At 47.6% G+C, this 26157-nt stretch overlaps 2 protein-coding genes across 2 annotated transcripts; both read right to left on the bottom strand.

Moving 5' to 3' along the window:
• Positions 1 to 1290: 1290 nt before the first annotated feature.
• On the bottom strand, positions 1291 to 19686 carry TbgDal_XI1190 (antigen, putative; the record flags this gene model as incomplete). Its single annotated transcript, XM_011780966.1, has 1 exon — positions 1291 to 19686. One exon carries the CDS (start codon positions 19684 to 19686, stop codon positions 1291 to 1293), a length of 18396 nt encoding a protein of 6131 aa, XP_011779268.1.
• A 2553-nt stretch (positions 19687 to 22239) lies between these two features.
• On the bottom strand, positions 22240 to 25935 carry TbgDal_XI1180 (calpain-like protein, putative; the record flags this gene model as incomplete). The annotated part of the gene is made up of 1 exon (XM_011780965.1): positions 22240 to 25935. One exon carries the CDS (start codon positions 25933 to 25935, stop codon positions 22240 to 22242), a length of 3696 nt encoding a protein of 1231 aa, XP_011779267.1.
• Between the last annotated feature and the right edge of the window lie 222 nt (positions 25936 to 26157).

Genomic DNA, 26157 nt, shown 5'->3' with positions numbered 1-26157 from the left:
AAGCATAACAGAGTCATCAATTTCAACCTTCACCCATTCCTTGTCACGAAAGAACTGAAACGTGTACCTCCCGTCACGCCGCACATTCCTCGACACGAAGCAGTTCCGAATGATGTCGGGGAATTTTACTAAAGTGGCGAGGGCAGAAAGCATGAAGCACTCATAGTGACTTCCTTGTCCGAACTGTTCGCGTGCAAACGTCTCCGGGAGCAATGATTCCTTCGCACCATTGGGGTACAATTCGCCAATACGAATCCATTGCTCCGAGACGTGTTTGTTGTTTCTCATAAAAATGGTGTCATGGAAAACCACATCGTTGTCAAGAACTTCACTATTTACCTCTTGACACGCCATGTTTATGGTGACTCGCGCACAAAGACGTTGTGGTGCTTTGTCTTGAAAACCAATTAAAAAGTTCTTTTTCAAAAAATTTTCCCAACTAAGTAATGTGGTTTTGAAATTGTTTTGCAGAAGCTAAAAAGGCGATCAAGCAACCGTGTTACTTTCGATGAGCCTTGATGTTATAATGAAGGTGCCGCCTCTACTGCTCCCTCGAATATCTTTATCGCTTTACTCGATGCTTTTGCCTGAACTGTGGAGAAAGAAATAAACACCTTGTCACTTATTGAAAAAAAAAACAATTGATAATAATAATAAAATGATGCGGTAGAAGTAGTACAAAGGTAAAAAGGAAATGTACGTACATATTTTAATGGCCTCTTTGAGCGAGCGTCCGTTGTCACACTCAACTTCCCACTAAGGGGTTTAAATTGTTTATTCAACTACCAATAACTCTAGTTGGAGTAAAACATTATTTAAAAAGGTATGCGGGGCTACGTAAACTCACAAGCAAAGAAACTAAACATCATCACCATCATCACCCCTTTATGCCCCACGACCTTCGAAGAGAAGTACGTCCGGACGCCACAACATACACACAAAAAAAAAATAATAATAATGGCGGTAATTCCTTTAAGAAATCAACCAACTCGTTAGAAAAAAAAGTTGATTACAAAAAAAAAAATTTAACAGAGGAATCGTGTAAAAAATACATATTCGTAAGGGATAAATCACAGCAACCGCCGTGTCAAAACTAATGGTAATAATAACTATGCCGGTAAGTGTACACGAATGCGCAAAGAAGCCGAGAAAAAGCGCGCATCCGTAAATTCAACTGAAATGCAACTGCACTTCCCCAAAGGAAACATCATGTACATTAGCAGACCCCGCCAATATATATATATATATATATATTAAAAAGTATATCACTGAAAATGAAGGGAGACACAGTTATTGATTCCCGTTTTTAATATATGGTGCGCTGTGGAGGGGAAGAAGCGAATTACACCCGCAGTTCACCCCGTTAGATGTACCGCTAAACTCGGCACCGCATGGAGGCAATGCAGAGCACTTCCCTAATTTCAAAGGTTTTAAGCCAACTGAGACGGGAACGAAACACGCAGTTGCACATCTTGAGGTGTAAACAAACAAATCGCAACGATACAAAGGAGCCTTCGAGACACCTAGCCGTTGTACAATTGCCGAGTACCGCCCTTGCTGGGGAACTCGAAAAACTAAAGCTTGTTCCAAGCAATTAGTAGCACAACCAGTCGAAGCCACTTTAATGCCACTGTCGTTATACACTGACATCGTAAGATCTTCTTCGCCAATAACATCACTTTTGTGGGCGTAATCAGTTGAGCGTACCTCCGATTGCCGTAAAAGAATGTGCACATCACAAGGAGCACTAACAGTGAAATCTGTTCGTGTACCGCCTTCACATCCCGTAATAACATCCAATACTGCTCTCACTGGGTCCCTATGAAGCCCGCCGCTGCGAAGAGGGGCAAGATTCACCTTTGCAAGACCGGGGTACACAGATATGTGAAACTTTCCATAGTTATCACGACCCAAAGTATATGGGACGAGATAGCACGTGGTACTCGGAGGCAACTCCATTTGCGCACACACCTCCCGTGCATCCAACATCATGCCCCTATGCAAAAAGCGGTGTGTCACACTTGTCAAGATCGGACTCACAGGCATACGCGTGTTTATCGCCTTTAGCAGTGCAAGCCCAGACTGGTGATAGTGATTTACATCGTCAGGGTCACGGTATGCTGGCGCATGATGCCGCAGCTCAGCAAGAATGGTAACGGGACGGGAGGTTTTGTTTTCCACAAGATAGATGGGGTTGTTCCGGAAAGTTGTGAACTTCGGGTTTCCTCCACAGCTTACCCCAGTCCACTCACCAGGCGCAGTCAGACGGTCGCCACAGTTTATGTGACAGCGCTGCATGCTCGAGAAGTTACGCAGAAACACAGGAACAGGTATGTAAAGTGCATCCTCCTCAGGATTATAATGGCAAAGTCTCTTCAAACCATCGGTCCAGTTATCATCATCGTTACACAGTGGGCCGTCGTATGTCGGGCTATCGTAGTAGCAGTTGTGTAATTTGATCACGATGTCAGAGACATCATTCGATTCATGCACAGTTTCGATTACACTAAGGAGAGCGTAACTGCATTGAGAGTGAAGGCCGTCCACACTTTCGTGGTTGCTTATGCATGTGATCACATCTCCAGCCGCGAGGTTCCTTTTAATCCCCTTCCAGAATTTCACAGATCGGAAGTCACCCGTATTCGCTGCATCTGCGAGTCGATCATCAAAAGGGATATGCAGCACTGGACGGCCCGTTAGATCACGGAGGGTTTCGTGTGGTGTGCACTGGTCGAGCTTTGCGTACCCACCAACAAACTTCGCATATGCCTTCTCCAGCAGCAGCGGGTACCAAGACCGGTGTGGCACGCGTGTAAACTTGGGCTCACACTTCGCATCCACTGGCACACGGTCATCAATGTCAACACGAACAGGGTTGCTGTTCGGATCAAAAAAGATGAAAGAATATGGACCATTAACGGGATGTGTTTTCGTTTCCAGAAGCCGATGAATTAGAGGCGGGTGTTGACTGAGAGCGGCAATGAAAGGTGCTAAATAGCCAAGTTCACCAGGCGCAGATGAAGTATCGCCCGGCTGTGTTATTTCCGGAAACACAGAGTTTCGGATTCCTTCAGGGTACAACTCACCGATTCGCGGCCACATCTCCGCTACAGAATGGTTAGCTTCATGAAATTGAACATCCTGCCAACCTAATAGTCCCTCTGCTAGCTCGTGTGCTCGCGCTCTGAGCTGCTGCTCTAGCAGTGCGACTATGCCCGCATTCCTCGGATCTTTTTTGAGGTGGCGGCGCCTCGTCTCTAATTCTCGGAACTGCTCATCGGTACTCAACGGAAGACGGATTATTGGAACTCCTTGTGGGTTAGAGTCTAGAAAAGAGCGCTCTCTCCATACAAAATCTTTTGCGATATCCAGAGCGCGGCTGACCAGTTCTTCTTCAACCCGTTGAACTAACACAGCGTCCTCGGGTGATAGGATTTTGGCTCTGTGCCGTTTGACCTCAAGGTCCCTGAACTCCCTATCATCATCAAGTGGAATGTCATATACGGGAACGCCATGAAGCTCAAGCGGAAGATAGCTTCGATCATCAGATATTTTGCGACGAGCCAATGCATTTACTCGTTGATTCATTTCGTCTTGAATAGTTTTGATACCTTCGGTGTTGCTACGAGGGTGCTTGCGAAGGGCACGGAGTCGCTTTTCCATGTCACGAAACTGCCTATCGTTGTTAAGCGATAGGTCACACAGTGGTATACCTTGAGGTTTTTGGTTCAAAAAAGCGCGTTCTCCCTGAAGATGCTCGGTAGCGAGTTCACGTACTCGGTCATTCATTTCCTCTTCCATTCTTCGAAGTTCTGCTGCTCTCGGGATATGTCGTCCCATTTGAAGATACATACTCTCCATATTGTGAAAGATGGAATCGGAGTCAAGAGGTAATTCTTCAATGGGCACACCAAGGGGCTCAGGATCGATAAAAACACGATGTTTTTGTAGAAAGGCTCCTGCCAGTTCCGTCGCCCTAAGATTAAGGTCTCCCTCTATTTTTTCAATATCCTTTCGGTTTTTCGTTTGGTTCTTCCGTAGTGCCCGTAGCTCAACCTCCATGCTACGAAAACGCCAATCACCATTGAGAGGAAGTAAGGTCAAAGGCACTCCCCGGGGTCGGGGGTCAAGAAAAGTCCGTTCCATCTCCAAGTACTCCACTGCAATAACGTTAACACGATCTTGGATCTCTTCCTCCAGGGAGCGAATTGTTTTGATCTCTCCCCTCCCGTTCTTTTTGAGAGCACGCCGCTTTCGTTCAAGTAAATTCAAGATGTGGTCATAATTAAGTGGTAAACACGCCAATGGAAGACCAAAGGGTTCAGGGTCGAGGAATATTCGTTCTTTCTTCAAAAAAGCCGCAGCGATCTCATGCAACCTCTTGTTTAGAAGATCACGAACGATTTGCTTCGCACTATCGGGCACCACCGGATTCCTGCTCAACTTAAGTAACTCTCGTTCAATTTCGACGAAAGTAGGGTCACATCTAAAGGGAACATCGGCTATCGGAACGCCTTCTGGTTCTGAATCAAGAAATGAACGATTTTCTTGAAGGAATTCTTTGGCAAGTTCGTGCAGACGGTCATTCATTTTTTCCTCTAAAACTCTTACCTCAGTGGACTTCAGATTTCCATTCAGCCTTTTTAATCGAAAATGTTCTTGTGCCAATACCTGAAACCTCTCATCTGTATCAAGCGGCAACTCTTCTCGAGGGACGCCATCAGGTTCAAGGTCAAGGAAGTCACGATCTTTTGCAATGATCTCCTTCGCTAGCTCATGCGCCCGACAATTCATGACGTTTTCGAAGGCAATTAATTCATTCGCTGCATGTTTTGGATCCTTCAACAACACGTATCGAGAAATTTCAGCATCTTTAAAAATCAAGTCATTATCAAGAGGCAGCTCCTTTAGAGGAATACCTTCGGGCTCCTGATCCATGAAATCGCGTTGTTTTGAAAACGCCTCCCTTGCCAATTCACAAGCACGTTCATTAAGACTGACTTCAAGGTCGTTAATGGCCTCCTTGTTCCGCTTAGCGAAACGGAAATCCTTTCTCATCCTCCGCCGCTCACGCTCAAGTGCAAAGAATGTTTCATCTTCATCGAGCTGCAAGTCAACAATAAACATGCCCCCGGGTTGTGGGTCTAAAAAGGCCCGTTCCTCCGTTACTACATCATCAGCAACCTGCAGCGCCCGGATGTCCATATCGTCTTCGATGGCAGCAATATCAACGGTGACTGCGCCCACCTGTAGCAGCTCCCGACGTTTGCTAGCGAGTGACCTAAACGTGTCATCGTTATGAAGATGCAGCTCGTTGGTTGGAATCCTTCGGTAATCAGGCCGAAGGTGCCCGACATCTTCAGCGACGATACACCTTGCAAGTACATGTGCGCGATCATTCATAGCCTCCTCCAGATCGGCGACATTAGTTACTCGACGACGCGATTCGCGACGGATTTTTCTTCTTCGCGCCTCAAGATGCCTAAACTCGGCATCGGAGTCAAGTGGAATATCCTTCAATGGAATGCCCTCAGGTTCCGGATCAAGGAAATCTCTGTCTTCTTTTACCCGCTTCCTGACTAATTCTTGTAGTCGCTCGCTCATCTGGTGCTCCAACTTCCCCACTTGTTCCTTGCAATCCTCCGAACCCTGTAACATTACGACTGCGCGCCTCAACTCCAAGGTTCCGAAACGTTCATCAGTATCTATAGGAATGTCTGCTGCGTCAATCCCATCAGGAAGAGTGACATAGTTACCCCGATCCCCTCGCAAAATGCGAAAAGCCAAGTCATCTACACGATCCTGCATCATTTCCTCCAGATTCATCATTGCAGTGGCCCTACGGTTGCCGTCACGTTTCAGTCTCCTTCGCCGACGTTCCATCGTCGTGAAGCTCCGATCCTCATCAAGTGGTAGCAATTCCCTCGGGATACCGTGTGACGTTAGGTTCAGAAATGCACGGTCTGATAATTTTATGTCTTTTGCGATGCTGTGTACGAGGGCATTCAGATCACTTTCTAGCTGCGTAATAGCGGCTGCATTTTCGTGAGGGCACCTTTTGAGTTTGGTCCTTTCTACCTCCTTGCTTCGAAACACCACATTTTCATCAAGGGGAAGGTGCTCGAGATCAACACCCTCCGGTTGTGGGTTAAGGAATCCACGGCCACATTGTATTTGACCCCTTGCTAACTCGCACGCGCGTTCGTTCAGACTCCCCCTCAAGGCCTCCACTTTAATATCATTACGTCGAGGAGTAGCTTGCAAGGCAAGGAGATCTCTCTCCATGCTGCGAAATGTATTATCTGCGTCAAGCGGTAAGAATTCCAGCGGAATCCCCTCCGGCTCTTGAACCAACTGTTTACGGAGCTTGGAAATTACCTCCCTTGCCAACTGAAACACGCGGTTGTTCAACTTTTCCTGAACGTCCCTAATCTTTTCCATGTTTTGGGACGGTTCCTTTAGCAACCGCCGTTTTGCGGCGATGAGGGAGGCACATTCGGCATCGTCGTGCGGGTGCAAGGAAGCCAACAAAACTCCCTCGGGTTCGGGCGCAATTCCCTCAAGGTCAGTGGCCAACAATTCCTCTGCCAACTCATGAGCGCGATCGTTCAATTTTTCCTCCAGATTACGTATCCGATAGGCGTTGATGACTGGCCCTCTTATTTTCAACTTTGCTCGTTCTACCTCCATTCGATGAAAGAGAGGATCATTGTCAAGGTCTAGCTCCGCGAGCGGTACACCCCCAGGTTCTTTGTCAACAAATCCACGATCAGCAGCCAAGAACGCCTGCGCACACCTCTGAACGTACGAGTTAAGTTGTACCTCAAGTTCAGTTATTCTGTTGAGATTGCGTTTCGGATTTGAAAGTACCATCCTCATCCGCTGAACTTGCAAGTCGCGGAATTGGGGATCCTTCTCCAATTCCAAAGCGGAAAAAGGAACCCCACAAGGTTGACGATCAATGTAACTCTGATCGCCCCTCAGAAGCTCTATGGCTATTTCCGTAGCCCTTTTGTTCAGGGTTCCAACATTCACGCCGTGTGAATCACTCCCCCCCAGGTGCTTGGAAATGCGATATTGATTTGCCAGTGAGGCGAAAGTTGAATCCTCATGGGGCCTTAAAAGCTCAATAGGTATGCCGCAAGGCGTCTGTTCCAACTGCTCCAAATCCTTCGCCTTTACAGAGACAGCAATGTTCGCCGCACGTTCATTGAGGCGGTCCTCCAGCTTAGTTATCCGAGTGGCATTCTTTTTCTCATCTTCAAGGAACAATGAAACGAGATCACGCTCCATCTGACTGAATAATGGATCTTCATCTAGGGGAAGCGACTGCAGGGGTATACCCTCCGGGAGTGGGTTGAGTTTTCTCCGGCATGTACCTACAGCACAGTCTGCAAGCTCCTTTACCCTCCTGTTCAGGTCATCGACCAGCCTCATAAGTTTCGATAGATCAGGTTGAGAATCCCTCTTTAACAGTCGAACACTAACAACCATCTCATGAAACTCTGGATCATTATGGGGATGAAGGAGACTCACCGGGATACCCCTGGGAGCACTTATCAGATCACTCAAGTCTTCCGCAATTTGCCCCCTTGCTAACTCGTATGCACGGTCACTCAATCTCTCCTCCAAAGTATTGATTGCGACTTCATTACAATAGGGATCTCCTGCCTTCAAAGCCAACCGCTTCAGCTCCATGAAATGAAACTGCGAATCCGTATCAAGAGGTAAAGCATTCAGAGACACGCCAAGTGGCTCCCTATCCAGATAATTCCTTTCTTTATACAATCTTTTAACAAGCAATTTTTTGGCACATGCATTCAACTCAGCTTCCAAACGAGTTATTTGCTCATTGTTAACCGCCGGATACGACAACAATTTTAGCCTCTCAGCTTCCAGTGACACGAACTCAGAGTCTGTGTCCAAAGATAGCAAGTCAAGTGGCACACCAAGTTGTTCAGGGTTAAGATACGATGCGCGATCGGTGCGCAAATACTCTTCCGCGAGCTCATTCGCACGTGCGTTAAGTCTCCCGACAACGCCCTGAATGGCGGGGGTGTTTTGCTCCCCTTCTTTTTTCAGTCGTCGAAATTCAGCAACATCAGCAGCAAACTGAACGTCAGTATGAGGCGATAAAAGTGAGAGAGGAACACAATGCTGAAAAGAACTCAATTCCTTCAGGTCTTCCAGTAGTTGCTCTTGAGCCAGCTGGCGAGCACGCTCATTTAATTTCTCTTCCAAAGATAATATCATACTCGCATTCTTCGGATTGTTCTCGCCTTTTAACATTGCACGCTCCGCCTCCAAAGCACAAAACTTTGCATCGACCTCCAGTGGAAGCACTTCAATCGGTACTCCCTCAGGAGCCAAATGCAAGTAGTCACGATCGCTACGTAGTAAGTTCAGGGCAATTTCACCAACAGTATTATTCATTTGCTCCACAAGGTCATCTATCTCCCTCTTATTACGAAGCGGGTCTCTTTTTAAGTTCCGTAGCTGTTCCGCCTCTTTAATGAATCGTAAGTCGCTGTGGGGTTTAAGAACGTCAAGTGGAACACCATGGGGAGCCTGTTCCAGTCCTCTTAGGTCCTCCTGCAGCTGTTCCTTTGCAAGCTCATGCGCTCTCTTGTTAAGCATATCTTCTAAGCCGTCCAAACGTTTGTCGTCACCGTTCGATTGGATATTAATAATGACCCGCTCCAACTCCAAGGCACGAAACTGTTCGTCAGTACTAAGGGGAAGAAAAGATATATCAACACTTTCTGGGCACTGGTTTAGGTACTTCACCCTGTCTCTTATTAAAACATCCTCTGCTAGTTGGTGTACACGTTTGCTAAGTTCAACCTGCAAGTTATTCAGCGCACCATTCGAGCTTTTCTCCTCTGTAGAATATTTCACTTTACGAATGTCGTTGATAAGTTTTGCAACAACCTCATCATCTCTAGGAGAGAGTAAACTCAACGGAATGCCACAAGGCTCTCCCTCAACACCATCAAAATCCTCATCTCCTATACACTTCGCTAGATCATGAATACGTTCATTCATTTTCCTCTCAAGTTCCGCAATTCTGTCAGCATTCCCCCGCGGATCTTGTATCTTTAGTTGAGCTCGTTCATGGCGCAATTTGTCGAGAATCTCGTCCCCATCCAAAGGTAAGTACGTCAAGGGAACACCCTCCGGTTCCTTGTCAAGAAACCAAAGATCACCACCAACAAGCTCTTTCGCAAGCTCACGTAAGCGCCTATCCATGCTGCGCATATGTTGCTCAACAGCTTCCTTGTCACCATCTCTTTTCAACCTCCGTAATTCCGGTACAAGGGAGGCAAATTCTTTGTCGTCGTGTGGCCTCAGGTGCACAAGGTCAATCCCTTCATACTCGTCGTGGAATCCTTCCAAATCACGTAATAGTTGTTCAGACGCAAGTTCCTTCGCACGGTTGTTAAGTTTCAACTCAAGTTCTCCAATCCCTGCTGCATTCCGTCGTGCGTCTTCGGCCTTCAACCTCGCTCGTTCAACCTCCATAGTGGCAAACGGTTCGTCGGAACACAAGGGAAGTTCCGAGACGGGTACGCCAAGGGGAATAGGGTCTAGATAGCTGCGATCACCCTCCAGCAGCCCATCCGCGAGTTCGTAAGCGCGGTTGTTCATAGCGTCCTCCACCTCCCGAATCCGTTCCGCATTACCCTGGGTGTCCTTCTTGAGGTCACGCAACTCCAGCACCATCAGTGCAAAAGCAGGGTCTTCCATCACCCTCAACAATGACAAGGGAATGCCCTCAGGCGCCGCATCAATACCGGAAAGCTCCTCACGCAACTGCTGCAACGCGAGTTCGTGTGCGCGGCCATTCATTTCTTCCTCCAGTGTGCCAATCGTCTGCGCATTGCGACGCGCATCAGTAAGCTTCAGTTTAATCCGCTCCACCTCCATACCATGGAACAACTCATCGTCATCCAGTGGCAAAATACATAATGGAACGCCCTCGGGTTCAGGATCAAGGAAACCACGGTCAAATTGAGCTATCGCAACGTCATAGGCGCGATCATTCATGGACATGACAACGGCGTCAATCGCCTCGCTGTTAGCATCCGGATTCTTCCTTAGGGTGCGAATATCATCCACCATCACAAGAAAGGTACTGTCCTCGTGAAGTCGTAGCAGCTGCAGAGGAATACCGCACGGCGCCTCGTCCACACCATCAACGTCCTGCCGCAGTTGCTCGCGAGCAAGTTCCACTGCACGGTTATTGAGTGCGTCCTCCAACTCACATATTCTCCTCGCGTTTAAGTGCGCATTACGTGCCTTCAGAGTCACACGTTCACACTCTAGCCTAAAAAACAACACATCAGTGTCCAACGGCAGCACACACAGCGGAACACCCTCGGGCTCAGGGTCGAGGTAGCCACGATCTCCCTCCTTCAATCGCTTCGCCAGAGCATGCACAACGTCGTTCATCGTGGTCTTCAGCACATCACACATGCCCTCATTATTGCCCTCACTACACAATTGACGCAACTCAGTTACAAGCTTAATAAATTCCGCATCTCCGTGAGGATTAAGCACGGATATAGGAATACCCTCAGGTTCGGGATCAAGCCCCTCCAGTTCCCGCTGCCGTTGCACTTCTGCCAGTTGCACAGCACGTTCATTTAAACGCATCTCAAAATCAGAAATCTTCGCTGCGTTCCGACGTGCATTTTGCGCCTTGAGCACCGCACGCTGCACTTCCAGACCATGAAACACAGTGTCCGTTGTGAGTGATAGAAGGCTCAGTGGTACACCGAGAGGTTCAGGTTCAAGGTACTCACGATCCCGCAGCAGTAGCTCCTCGGCAGCATCCCTCGCACAGTTGTTTATTTCATCAATGAGTGCGACAAACTCGGGACCAGTGACGCCGCGGTTCCTCAATCCACGCATTTTGTTCAGCATCTTCTGCAACACGGGATCATCGTGTAACTGCAGGATATATATAGGCACGCCGCACGGCGACTGCTCCAGTTCGCTCAAATCACGACCTTTCTGTTCATTTGCCAGCTCAACTGCGCGGTCCTTCAGACGACTCTCAAGTTCGTGGATGTGGGTTATGTTCCGAGCAGCGTCACGCTCCTTCAACCTCGCGCGTTCCGTCTCCAGCTTGTGGAAAAGAGGATCTGTACCCAAGGGAAGGTCACTAAGCGGAACACCCTCCGGACACTGATCCAGAAACTCCCGGTCATCCTTCAATTTTTCCTGTGCCAACTCGTGCGCACGCTCGTTCATACGTTCCCGCAATTCCTCAATAGCAACAGTGTTTCTCTTCGGACCCCTTTTCAGTTCTCGCATCGCTCCAACAAACTCACTGAACAAAGAGTCGTTGTGTGGTTTCAGTGCACGTAATGATACACCCTCAGGCTCACCATCAAGACCACTCAGATCCTCCTCTTTCAGTTCTTCAGCAAGCCTGTGAGCACGCTCGACGAGTTTCAACTCCAACTCCCGGACTCTACGAGCGCCACGGTGAGGTTCTCTCAACTTCAGCACCGCTCGCTCCACCTCAAGCGCACGAAAAACACTGTCCGTATTCAGAGGCAAATCAGAAAGTGGTACTTCCATGGTTTCACATTCAAGGTAATCGCGGTCTCCTTCCAGAAGTCCCATCGCAGCAACGTGTGCACGGCTGTTCAGTTCAAACTCAATGTCACTTATTATCTCACGATTCTTCACGGGGTCCTTCGTTGCATCACGCAAGGCATCTTCAAGTTTGGTAAACTCCTCCACCCCTCCCAAGCCAAGTAGCTCCAGTGGAATCCCCTCAGGAGCGGCGTCGCAGTATGTCCTACGCAACTGGTTCGCCAGTTCCATCGCCCGCTCATTCATCGCGCTCTCAAGTTCAGAAATACGAGCGGCGTTGCGACCTCGACCAGCAGTACTATGCCTAAGCTTCCGAGCTTCCATTTCGAGAGCTTTGAACATTTCATCTTCATTCAGCGCAAGTGCAGACAGTGGAATACCTCCAGGACATTGACTTAGCACAACTCGCTCTTTGGTGTGCAACTCCGCCGCCAGTTCAAGCGCACGTTCGTTCAACTGTAGAATAATCTCACAAAGCTTCCCTCCGTTCGCAGAGTTACGAGAAAGATCACGATAATTGTCTTCAAGCGCACGAAACCGACCATCCACATCAATTGGTAGATCACTGAGTGGGACACCAAGGGGTTCTGTACCGAGAAGGTTGCGAAGTTCCTTCTTTGCAGTGCGGGCGAGCTCAGCTGCACGATCTCCCAGCTGATCCTCAAGGTCTTTGATAGCCTTCGTGCCCATGCGAGAACCACAACTTTTATATGTCGCCCTCTTGGTTTCCAGGGCACGAAACTCTGCGTCATCATCAAGAGGTAAGTGACGCACACAAACACCTTCAACATCCTCGCCCAAGAACATTCGATCCTGGCGGACAACTTCGTCGGCCATAGCCGCTACTCGGATATTCAAGGCTTCCTCCACATGGTTTATTGTTGATGCGTTTCGTACGGGATCGCGATAGAGAGAGCTGCGCTCAACTTCAAGTCGGGTGAATTCAGCATCGCTGTCAAGGGGAAGTTCAGACAGTAACACACCACGTATGGCGACGGGAAGGAATTTAGGTCGATCTAGGGAGTTGAGTTTTTTCGCCAGTTCGTGCGAACGATCGTTAAGCATTTGTTCCAAGTCTACAATCCTACTGCGATCAGCAAACGGATCCTTCTTGAGTAATCTCCTCTGCCTTTCTAACCCGAGGAATGTCGTATCGCTATCGAGATTCAACTCAGTGATATGTCGACCTTCCGGTTCTTGGTCAAGGAATTCGCGCTCTCTAATTGCTTGTTCTTTGGCAATGTCCAAAATGATACTGTTAAGCTCCTCCATGATTTCAATAGCAGTTGGGGAATTGTATCTTCCATCTCGCTTCAACTCTAGAAGTTCCCTTTCTTTTCCCAAGAATAATTCACTATCGTCAACGGGAAGCTCGTCTAGAGTAAAGCCGAGTGGGTGTTGCTCGAGAGATAACCTCACATCACTTCGCAGCTTACGTGCTATGTCCTCAGAACGTCTTCGCATCGCCCCTGCAAGGTCCTGGATTTTCAAAGTATCCTTAGCATCAAAAACAGCTTTAATGTATCCATTCTCCAACTCAATAAACGGTAAGTCATTGTCAAGAGGAAGCACCGACAACGGAAGACCATCAGGTGAGGTGTCAAGAACATCCTCTCTCATTTTTCGCTTCACCTCAAGGGCTAAATCATTCACGTAGTCCCTCATGGCATTTTCCACGCCCACCAACTTATGATCATTCTCGCGAATGTTCAAACCCTTCAATGTCAAGCGCTCCACCTCTAGCAAATGAAAGCTATCATCATCATCAAGAGGTACACAATGCAGTGGGATGCCATGAGGCTCAGGATCGAGAAACGATCTCTCACTACGCAACTTTAACAACGCAAGCTTCTCCGCTCGCCCATTCAGGGCCTTCTCCACACTGGCAATAGAGTCCTTGTTACCCACCACGTCCCGCATTAGTGCAGCTCGTTTCACTTCAAGCATCGAAAATTCATCGTCATTGTCCAGTGGCACATCATCCAAAGGTACACCACAAGGGTGAGAATCCAGGTAATCCTTCCGCTCCGCACAGTTCTTCATTTTAGCAAGCTGATGCGCACGACCATCCAGCAACTCCTCAATGGCAGCAATTTTCTGTGCCTCAGGAGGAGACTCCTTACAAAGAAGCCGTAGTTGCTTTTCAAGAGAACGAAACTCCTTATCGCTATCTAGAGGCAATTCCTCCAGTAGACGACCCTCAGGCTCAGGGAAGAGAAAAGCACGATCTTTAGAAATCATCTCCGCCGCCATCTGCTTGGCTAACTCGTTCAAGTCAGACTTCAGCAAAGCAACATCGGCACCATTTGCCCGCAGGTCCTTCCGAAGCTTGTGCAGTTCAGCTTCTTTCGCAACAAAGGTCTCGTTATTGTCAAGGGGCAGCTCATCTAGGGACACCCCCAATGGCATCGGGTCCAGAAACATGCGGATCTCACAACGCATCTTATCAGCCAGTTCGATCACCCTCTCATTCATCGCATCTTCAAGATTTCGTATCGCTGCTATATTAGCATGCCGGTCCTCGCACAAACCAAACCGACGAATTTCAAGATCACAAAAAACCTCGTCGTTATCAATAGGAACATCCTCAATAGCAATACCACCAGGGTTAGGGTCCATAAATTTCGATCGCTCCGCGTGCTTCATTTCCGTAGCAAGAACGTGTGCACGCTCGTTCAGGCCACCCTCCAAATCCGAGATGGCACGTCCGTTCCTCTGAGGGTTCTTCTTCAGTAGCGCACGTTTAATTTCAAGCTCCTGGAACACACTATCGCTATCAAGTGGTAGCAAACGAAGCGGCACACCAACAGATGCTGGGTCCAAGTAACCACGGTCACTCGACAAGTGCTCCCTCGCAAGGGCTTCCGCACGATCATTCAGTGCACGCTCCACATCCATTATTACTGTGTCCTGTTTCTTCGCATCACACTTGAGACGTTGCCGATGCACCTCAAGCTCGTGGAATTCCGTATCCATGTCAAGGGGGAGGTCTTCTACAGGGACACCTCTCGGGCATGGCTCCAAGTAGTCCAAGCGCTCGCCCACATTCAGAGCGCGAGCGATCTCACGCACAGCATCACGTATCATATTCTCTGCAACACCAATCTCGTCACGGTCAGCTTTCGCGTTAATTAACACCCGGCGCCTCGTCTCCATCGCAAGCACCTCCTTACTATCATTCAGAGGCAACCCCTGCACAGGTCGACCCTCATATTCCGCGTCAAGATAGTCACGATCGAGACACGTTTTCCTCAGTGCTATGCGGTGTACAACGCGAGCAATATCCTCCTCCACAGTCCTCATAGCAGTGCTGTTCACACGTGGCTCCCAACGCAACTTACGAAGTTCCGATTCCAGCTTGACAAACTCACTATCTCCGTCAAGGTTAAGGTCGATAAGTGGGAACCCCAGAGGTTCAGGGTCCAGAAACGCTCGACCCTCCTCTACCTTCACACGCGCAAGTTCACACGCTCGACGGTTCAACCGACTTTCAAGTTCTTTGATCTCTGATGTCTTATTCGCAAGGGAATCGTGACGCAGTCGCAGTTGCAGTCGCTCCACTTCGAGTGAATGAAACACATCGTCTTCGTCCAGCGGAAGCTGCGCTACAGGGAAACCTCCTGGAGTGGGATCAAGGAACAGATCACGTTCACTCACCTTCAGCTCCCTCGCGATCTCGTGTACACGGTCCGCTATCACGTCCTCAAGACTCCGTAACAGTTTCTCGTCCTTCTGCTCCTTACGATTCAGCGCACGGAGGCGGTCCTCCTTCTCACTCACAACTTCGTCCTCGTTTAAAGGAAGCAACTCAAGGGGGACACCCTCAGGCTCAGGGTTCAGATATCGCCGCTCTCTCAAATGCATCTCCTTGGCAATAGCATTCGCACGTGCCACCATACTATCTTCAACCTCAGCCAAACGACTCGCATTAGCAATGGGATCCCGCTTTAATTGCATGCGCTCACGTGCCATCTCAGAAAATGAAGAGTCCCTCATCAGAGTGAGATCCAGGGTGGGAATTCCTTCCACCTCGGCTCCAAGGAAAGATAAGTCAGGGTCATCGTGTTTTTCCAGAATTTCATTAGCGAGAGTAAGAAGGCTTCTCTCTACATTCCGAACCTTCGTGGCATTCCTGGGATCACACTTTAGGTGGTACCGACCGCGCTCTAAAACGACAAAATGTGGCTCCGCGTCAAGTATGGAATTAACCGTTTGAAGATCGTATCCTGGTAAGTACTTCGAACGATCCTTAGCAAGAAGCTGTCTCGCCATCTTATGAACTCGGTCACTCATCATCCTCTCATGTTTTGCAATCGACTCAGCATTCGCATCAATGTCTCCGTGCAGACGTCTCAGTTCTTCCAATATAGCTTGCAAATCGGCGTCACTATCGAGCGGAAGGTCTTCAAGAGGCACACCCTCAGCTTCAGAACCCAGAAAGCGAAGGTCAACCTCACACAGATTACCAGCATCCTCAGGTGGGTCGGTGATACGCACCTTCGCATCTTCCACGCCAACGATCTCCACACGGCACGGCACAACACCAGTTCCCCGAGGACACGTGATCGACAGAGCGTATCTCCCCGCAGTGGCAAGCCGGTGAACAAGCCCCATTTCCCTGTAGTTCGTCGCAGCGGTCACACCATCAATACGCTTTTCATCCTCGTTGTACAGATATATCCCTAGGAAGTCATCAGCCATAGCATCGTGCGTACGGACAGTCACACAGGGTTTCTCCTGACGAAGCAGAATATGAATATCAGTGGGAACATCAACCAGAAAATCCACGCGTTTCTTTTCATGGTTATGCAGCTCAAGGTCCTCAATTGCAGGTAGTGACCGCGCGACACTCACATTGATACGACTGATTTTGATAAATTTCATGTCAGGCAATTTTTGAAACCAGTATGAGAGAAGAAACTTCGTTTTGTCACGAAACATCGCACTGGGAATTAGGTACGACATAGAGTTAGCTGGAATGGTAACAATATTCGCCGACTCACGAAAGTTCACGAACAGACCCTTGTGCACAACACGATGGTTGTTGCTAGTCACCAAATATGTTGGTACAGGATTGCTACATGTACACTGAGAAAGAACCAACCCACATTGAACATAGTTTACCTCTTGCTCGGGGAGAAGGTGTAGCACGCGACGCTGATCAGGTTGCCCAATCATTGCAATAATCTGTAACGGGGTATCCGCAGTGTTCTGCACAACGTAAATGGGGTTCTCACGCCACGTCACAAGTGTTGGATTGCCACCGTTCGTGCCCTCACCCCATTCACTGTTGAATTGCCACCCGGGAACAATAAGACCACGCACCATAACTTTCTCCACAGTGAGAAATGCATTGCAGAAAACTTCCACGGGAATGTAGATAGTATCCCGTCGCTCCGGACATAGACGGGTACGCAGCTCAGACGACCACGCAGCATCGCTTGCATTCATAGGGCCTTTGTACTCAGTCTCCAGAAACGGATTATGAAGTTTTACAACAAGATCAGATATGGAAGAGGCCTCACCATCCGTTAACGATACCACATCAAGGACAGCGTACTCTTGCCCATTGGACAAACCAAGGGTGTCATCGAAACCGGGGCGTGCAACGGCAGCACACGCACAATCCTTCAGACCCTCACTGAGCTCAACCCAAAAACTCACATCATCAACATCACACAGTACAGCCTTCGCGAGTTTCAACTCCATCGGAATGCTAAGCACAGGAAGCCCTGTTAGGTCGTAAAACAGTTCCCGCAGCGTACATCCCTCAATATTTTGGTATAGTGTGTAGAACTTAGCATACGCCTTCTCTAGTAGTAGTGGCCACCAATAACCATCAGATGATCGACAGAATAAAGTTTTCCCACCAAGAAGGGGAATACGATCATCAATCTCCACCTTCACCCACTGACCGTAGCGGTGGAACCGGAACGTGTACCGTCCGTCACGTCGTACAGCCTTCGTCACAAACGCGTCACGAATTACGTTGGGGTGGTGCTCCACCAGCGCTGCAAAAGCGGTCAGACAACAGCACTCGAAGTGTTCACCCTGCTCAAACTGCTCACGACTCAGACGCTCCGGCAAAAGTGAGCGCGTCTTTCCCTCAGGATAAAGGTCACCAATGTGGATCCACGGTTCATTCGTCATAATCTTATTATCAACCATGAAACGTTTATCTTCAAATGGGACCGTACTATCGGGTACCTCAGTGAACACCTGCCCTCCACCAGCAACAGGAATGTAGTCAATGGGATTAGAAACAGTAGCATCCTCATCACCCTCTGCAATATCATCCTCATCATCAAACATGGAGGCATCATCAGGAGCCTCAACAATACGAACATTAGCATCAGGAGAACCAACAATTGTGAGAGCAATGGGTACTTCACCACTTGCCCGGGGACACGTAATTGAAATAGCATAACGACCACTACGAGGAAGGCGATGCAAGACACTTGTTTCCCTGAAGTTCGTCGCAGCGTGCACACCTCCAATCTTACGGTCCGTGTCATCATAAAGGTAGACGCCAACGTAATCCCGAGTTGTAATATCACCACCAACTTTGTTCACAAACGGTTTTTCTTGATGCATCAAAATGTGAATGTGAGTAGGGCAGTCAACAAAAAAATCAACCCGTTCCTTCACTTTTGTTTCCAACGTAACCTTTCCAATGGCACAATGTCCCCAATCCATAGAGGGGACCTCAAGTTTCTTAATCAGAATATTGCTGTAGTCTTGAAGTTTCACTCGGTACAGTGCGAGCGTAAATGCACTCTCCGCTCCCTTCTTCATGCAAGAAGGTACAAGGTAGCACAAGGAATTAGGTGGTATCCGAACGAAACTGGACACTTCACGAGAGTTTAGGAACAAACTCTTGTGTATTGCTTTGTGATTGTTCCCTGTTACAAAATATGTCGGTATTTGTGTGACTGTGGTGCTCTGAACAACAACAATGCCACATTGAAGGTACATGGTTCGCTCCTCAGGAGACATGTAACGTCGTTGATCCTTCTGCTTAATCACGACAACCAGTTCCACGGGGTTGATCCCAGCGTTCCTGACGCAGTATAGGGGGTTCTTGCGCCATGTTACACTCGTGGGGTTCCCTCCCGCAGTTTCACCCTTCCACTCATCATCAAAATACGTCGCGTCACCATCAATAGGGGATATGTAGCAAAGTTGCACCGAATTTACGATCTTCAGGGCAACGTGTAGCGGAAGAAATATGGAGTGCGTATCATCCACGTTATACTTTTCACGGAGTTTGGGGGTCCACTCCGTGTCCTTACTGTTCAGCGGGCCTTTGTACGTGAATTCCTCGTCCTCGAATGGGTTGTATAGGTGAATCACAATGTCGCTTACAGATGATGTCCCAGTTAGCGAAAAAATCTCTAGTATCCCGTATTGTTGCTCACTCTGCAAACCCATCGACTCAAGGTCCGTTTCCCTCGTCAGCAGCGAACCAACAAACTGGCCGGATTGCAGCTTCTGTGCGAGGTCAAGCCAATACTGACCTCCAGTCACATCCACACCTGCAGCCTTGGCAAGCCTCGCGTCCATGGGGATGTTGAGCACGGGGTTGCCAGTTAAGTCATGGTACGCCTCCTGTAAGGTACAACCCTCCAAATTGTCGTAGCTGGTGTAGAATTTCGCATAAGCCTTCTCAAACAGTAGCGGCCACCAATGACTAGTGGGTGATCGGATGAACAAAACTTCATCATCCTCAAGCATAACAGAGTCATCAATTTCAACCTTCACCCATTCCTTGTCACGAAAGAACTGAAACGTGTACCTCCCGTCACGCCGCACATTCCTCGACACGAAGCAGTTCCGAATGATGTCGGGGAATTTTACTAAAGTGGCGAGGGCAGAAAGCATGAAGCACTCATAGTGACTTCCTTGTCCGAACTGTTCGCGTGCAAACGTCTCCGGGAGCAATGATTCCTTCGCACCATTGGGGTACAATTCGCCAATACGAATCCATTGCTCCGAGACGTGTTTGTTGTTTCTCATAAAAATGGTGTCATGGAATATCGTATTGCTATCTGGAATTTCGGTAATTGCTTGGTAATTCATAATTCTGTCAGTATTGTTTTTCGGTAACTATGCAAGAAAAAAAAAACACTCTTTTCCTGTAGATAACGGCGCTAGTGTTTCTGTTCTTTTTATATTTTGTTTTTTTTTTACTGCTTTTTTGATAAATATATGTAGACTGATAGTTCTTCGCAAATCTTGTTGCAACAATGAGCCTCCTGATGAGGAACGATTTACCCTCGCTTTTCCTCGGATGAAAGACTTTACGTTACAATGTCGTTATAATATCGCGGTTTATTGCCTTCCGTGTCCCTATTTGTGTTTTTTTGTTGTGGTTTAAATGCTGTTTCTACCGCGAATTTTCTTTTTGATGATGAAACACTTTTTTTGTGCGTTCAAAGTCGTTTTTTTGTCAATTTCTTCGTCGTTTGTCTGTTACAAGGGAAGTTGCAATTACACAGGTAAAGGAAAGAAAAAGAGAACAATATAGCACTAGGAAACCTCTTTATCTTAACGTACTTTCTCTCAACAAACATCACCTCCAGTGGACGTTGGAAAACAGTTTTACTTGTTGCTCTTTCGAATTGATCGTCACTGTTGCGAAAAGTAAAAAACCAAATGGTTAAAAGAGCGGCCCATTGCTGTACTGATCCGAGATCAGCACAAATGTGAAATGTATGGGACCTACTAGTTCTAAGTGCTCCTTCCCCCCTTTTGGCCAACGTTATAAGGTCTTTGTAACAACGAATGTTTCACTTTTATCCATGTGCGCCAGCTGTCAGAAGCCCAACGTAGTTTTCTTTTCCTTCTTCGCTACTTCACAGTGTAGGCGCGGGGTCGCCTTCTTTTTCTCCCCCTCCCTTTCTTCTCCCCACTTATTACTCCACGCTCCACCTTCTATACCACTCCCCAACAAAAAATTTTCCCAGCGTTTATTTCGCTGTTTATCTATTTGACATTATCTCTTTTATTCACTTTTCCTACTGCAGCTGCTACCGAACGAAAGCATGCATATGTGTGTGCGTATATCCCCCTCTAACCGCTCCTTGTGCAACGTAACATTCCACAGGAGTAATCCCATGCTGACTCCTCCATCATATCATTTTTTTGGAACGCTACTCAGCGTCGCACAACTATCTACAGAGCGATACATAAACCTTCGGCCCGCCAGCACTTCCTCCATTTTAGGGCAGCCATATATATATATATATATATACACCGCTTCAATATTCTTTCATTTACTTCTTTTTTTTTTTACATGCGAAACAGCAGCTTTAACAAACTAAAGTGTTTGGACAAGGTAATCAAGGGAAGATAATACTCATTCTTTTTCTTTCCTCACACATAACCACTATCCATCCCAACTGATCTTCAGACCAAATTTTTCTTCCCCTCCTCCTTTCACTCTTTCAAGTAATAACAAATGCCTGCTCCCCCATGCACCACGAGATGTGACGCAAACAGGCACAGCCCTCAAAGAGAGAGAAATAAAAAAAGAAGAAAAAATTAGTCTGTAGAATAAAATTTATCGAAACATCGCTTACATGGAAATAATGTGTCATTTCGTGTGTATTCCCTCCTTTGTATTTTTGTTAAGGGATCTTCCCCTTTCCCCTTCCTCTTTGATGCAACCCGCACTTGAACCGCTCTTTGTTATTATGTTTTTAAGCTGTTTCATAACCTCTTCAATTCTTTAATATGCTCCCACGACAAAGGGTACAAACCACAAAACGATAATAACAACGCGACGTGTGAAAAAGGGGAAAACGTAACACCATGCAGATGAGCATATTTTTATACCATGCGTCAGCACACCCCCTATGCGACGAATAGAAAAAAAAACATGGCATCACATGAACAGAAAACAAGGAACACGAAAACAGTTTCCAAAAGGGAAAAAAATGGAAAGATAAAATTAAAAAAAACAATCAACCACTCGTCAAAACTGTAGCAAACACGAGAGGTCAGAAAAAACTAACGGAACAGCTAACTCATCTACGCATAAATAAGATAAAAAACAATGGCGAAGAGTTAGACCACACTTTGTGAACAAGTAAACGGAGTACGGCGCAAGACAGTTGCCAAAAAAGAAGGCGTCAATCCCTAAAACACCATAAAAGTGCATCCCAGAGACTTAAGACACGTGGCATACTTCACAAAACTCTCTGACCACCTGCACCTTTACTCCACTTCCTCCTCCCTAATTTTTGTTCACTTCCCGCCCCCGCTTCCACACGGTATATGGTCCGTTGTTCGTGAGACACTTATTTAATAATATACGCCCTGAGCTGCCCTACCTAACGCTCACCAGCACCAATTGTCCACCATTAACAATACCGAAATTGTTGCCCACACGAAAAGCATACACACGTGTAAGAATAATGCAATAAAGAACGACACTGCAAACGCAAAAACCGCTCATGACCTACGAAGGCGTTCCACCCTTCTGACTTTTACCGTCACTTTCGACACCCAATAACCCCTCCATAGGGTATATACAGTATCAAAATCACGTTAATAAATAAATAATGTGTCACCCTTCGGTGGAAATTTACGGGCCATCATTTTCATTTCCTCCACAATAACATCATTTCTTCATCTACGCTGCGGTGTCGTGCCGGACTTTGGAGGTGCTGGAACTAAGCCTACAGGAAGCGTAGCAGCGGCGGCCCTCACCGTGCCTGCACTGAGAGGAGGCTGATCCAACCTTCTCCCATAAAGTGCGGGCTGCCGGGGAGGCTGACGAGGTGCAATTGCTGGAAGTACCGATTGCGTCCCACTAGGCGGAAGGGGAGCCAACCTGGTTTTGGCGCGGCTCGGCGAATATATAGACAAAGTACAAGGACATTCACCAGTTCTGAGTCGGCTTCGGCACTCAATAAAAACGGAATACCGACCAGCGGTTGGAAGCTCCAAAGCCAAGGACTGCTCACGCGCATTGGAGGCGTCACGAGTGGTCGCCAGGACTGACATCCGCTCGTCATTAACAGACATAGAAACCTCGTCCTCCGCAAGGAGGTTACCCCTTTTGACACTAGCAGGGTCAGTAATTTTATTCTGATGCAGCAGCAAGTGTACATCACAAGCTTCGTGCACCGAAAAGTCGACTCTTCTCCCCTCCCGGCTCCCCGGTTTCAGCAAAACATCAACGTTAATTACCACGTGCGAATTACACAAAGCAGCCAAAGGGACCAAAGTAATGTCAGAAGATGCAGGATACAGCGACACATTGAACTTGCCGTAGCTACCTCGCTTCAACGTATATGGGACGAGATAGCACGTGGTATTCGGAGGTATTTCCATCCTTGAGCAAATCTCGCGTGTATCCATTAAAATACCTTTTTGCAAAAAGCGGTGCGTCGTACTAGTAAGGAGCCACGTAATAATTTCAGAAACATGATGCTGCTGTAAGAGCGCCAGCCCAGACTGATGATAGTGATTTACCCCATCGGCATCAAAAAACACAGGGGCTTGATGCCGCAGCTCAGCAAGAATGGTAACGGGACGGGAGGTTTTGTTTTCCACAAGATAGATGGGGTTGTTCCGGAAAGTTGTGAACTTCGGGTTTCCTCCACAGCTTACCCCAGTCCACTCACCAGGCGCAGTCAGACGGTCGCCACAGTTTATGTGACAGCGCTGCATGCTCGAGAAGTTACGCAGAAACACAGGAACAGGTATGTAAAGTGCATCCTCCTCAGGATTATAATGGCAAAGTCTCTTCAAACCATCGGTCCAGTTATCATCATCGTTACACAGTGGGCCGTCGTATGTCGGGCTATCGTAGTAGCAGTTGTGTAATTTGATCACGATGTCAGAGACATCATTCGATTCATGCACAGTTTCGATTACACTAAGGAGAGCGTAACTGCATTGAGAGTGAAGGCCGTCGGGAACACTACCGTTCGTCATTGCCATAATAACATCTCCAGCCGCAAGATCCCTTTTAATCCCCTTCCAGAATTTCACAGATCGGAAGTCCCCAATTTTGATTCCATCTGCTCGCTTCTCATCAAAAGGGATATGTGTCACTGGACGGCCCGTTAGGTCATGGAGGGTTTCGTGTGGTGTGCACTGGTCGAGCTTTGCGTACCCACCAACAAACTTCGCATATGCCTTCTCCAGCAGCAGCGGGTACCAAGACCGGTGTGGCACGCGTGTAAACTTGGGCTCACACTTCGCATCCACTGGCACACGGTCATCAATGTCAACACGAACAGGGTTGCTGTTCGGATCAAAAAAGATGAAAGAATATGGACCATTAACGGGATGTGTTTTCGTTTCCAGAAGCCGATGAATTAGAGGCGGGTGTTGACTGAGAGCGGCAATGAAAGGTGCTAAATAGCCAAGTTCACCAGGCGCAGATGAAGTATCGCCCGGCTGTGTTATTTCCGGAAACACAGAGTTTCGGATTCCTTCAGGGTACAACTCACCGATTCGCGGCCACATCTCCGCTACAGAATGGTTAGCTTCATGAAATTGAACATCCTTCCAGGAAATTAGAGAGAGGGCGACATTGCTGACATGTTCCCTCATGCATTCTTCGAGATACCTGATACGGTTTTTGTCTTTACCCCCCTCACGCAATAACTTCCTTCTTTCCCTTTCCATTGCAAGAAAGGAAGAATCCTCTCCCAACTGAAGGCGACTAAGGGGAAGACCGTGCGAGCATGGCTCAAGAAAAGCACGTTCCTCACTTAACATAAGCGCGGCCAAACGCTCGGCATGATCATTCAATTTCATCTCCAACTCTCTAATCCTCGTCGCATTTTTTAACGAGTCATCCTCTTTTAATCTTCTTCTCTTCAATTCAATCTCGCGAAATAACCGATTATCCAGCGGTAAGTCAGCAAGAGGTACGCCGTGAGGACACTGATTCAGGTAACTACAATCCTCCAGTAATAGTTTTGACGACAGTTCACGAACGATATTATTCATCGCATACTCAATATCCCGTATGGCTTCTGCATTTCTTACCGGACTTTTTCTCAACTGGCGCAACGACCGCTGCATTTCACAAAACACCTTGTCATCAGAAAGTGCGATCTGAGAAACAGAAATTCCGTCAACAGTTTCCAGAAAATCAAGTTCATGTTCTAAATACACTTCTGCCAATTTCTCTACTCGACAAATAATCTGTTCTTGGATATCACGCACAGCAACACTATCGGGTAAACACCCACCACATCGCATAGATTCCAATTTAGAAGTCAACGAACTCAAAACCGAATCCTCCCCCAACGGTAACAAATACAAAGGAACAAGACCAATTCTCTCATCAACAATCACTCTACCTAAAGTAGACTTACAAATAACCAAATTCCGAACTAGAGCACTCATACACTCTTCTAATTCAGCAATGCGTGTTGCATTACCTTCACGATCCTCAGCAATGAGCTTACGACGCTCCTCTTCCATGGTGCTGAACTTCTCATCCTTGTCCAATTCAAGCTCACTTAGTGGCACTCCTTCTGGCATAGGATCAAGGAAGCTGCGGCTATATGACGCTTTCAGTTTAGCAAGCTCATGTGAATGCTCGTTCATTGCAACTTCTAGTTCAGCGATGCGTGCAGCATTACCTTCACGATCCTCAGCAATGAGCTTACGACGCTCCTCTTCCATGGTGCTGAACTTCTCATCCTTATCCAATTCAAGCTCACTTAGTGGCACTCCTTCTGGCATAGGATCAAGGAAGCTGCGGCTATATGACGCTTTCAGTTTAGCCAGCTTATCAACACGCCTCCCCATTTTCCTTTCCAAGCGACCAATGCGTGTTGCATTACCTTCACGATCCTCAGCAATGAGCTTACGACGCTCCTCTTCCATGGTGCTGAACTTCTCATCCTTATCCAATTCAAGCTCACTTAGTGGCACTCCTTCTGGCATAGGATCAAGGAAGCTGCGGCTATATGACGCTTTCAGTTTAGCAAGCTCATGTGAATGCTCGTTCATTGCAACTTCTAGTTCAGCGATGCGTGCAGCATTACCTTCACGATCCTCAGCAATGAGCTTACGACGCTCCTCTTCCATGGTGCTGAACTTCTCATCCTTATCCAATTCAAGCTCACTTAGTGGCACTCCTTCTGGCATAGGATCAAGGAAGCTGCGGCTATATGACGCTTTCAGTTTAGCAAGCTCATGTGAATGCTCGTTCATTGCAACTTCTAGTTCAGCGATGCGTGCAGCATTACCTTCACGATCCTCAGCAATGAGCTTACGACGCTCCTCTTCCATGGTGCTGAACTTCTCATCCCTATTCAATTCCAGCTCACTTAGTGGGACTCCCTCCGGCATAGGAATTCAGAAACTGCGGCTATAGGAAGCTTTCAGTTTAACCAAGCTATGGGAAAGGCCCCGTCATTGCCACTTCCAGTTCAGCAAGGCGTGGTTGATTAACTTCCACAATCCTCAAGCATAAGGCTTAAGAAGCTCCTCTCCCGGGGGGGGGGAATTTCTCATCCTTAACCAAATCAAGACCAACTAGGGGGACCTCCTTCCGGGCAAAGAATCAAGGAA

This window comes from Trypanosoma brucei, chromosome 11, assembly GCF_000210295.1.
Source record: "Trypanosoma brucei gambiense DAL972 chromosome 11, complete sequence".
NCBI classification, from domain to species: domain Eukaryota; phylum Euglenozoa; class Kinetoplastea; order Trypanosomatida; family Trypanosomatidae; genus Trypanosoma; species Trypanosoma brucei.
The sequence above is the reverse complement of the archived record's forward strand: the minus strand, read 5'-3'. Positions and strand labels throughout refer to the sequence as shown.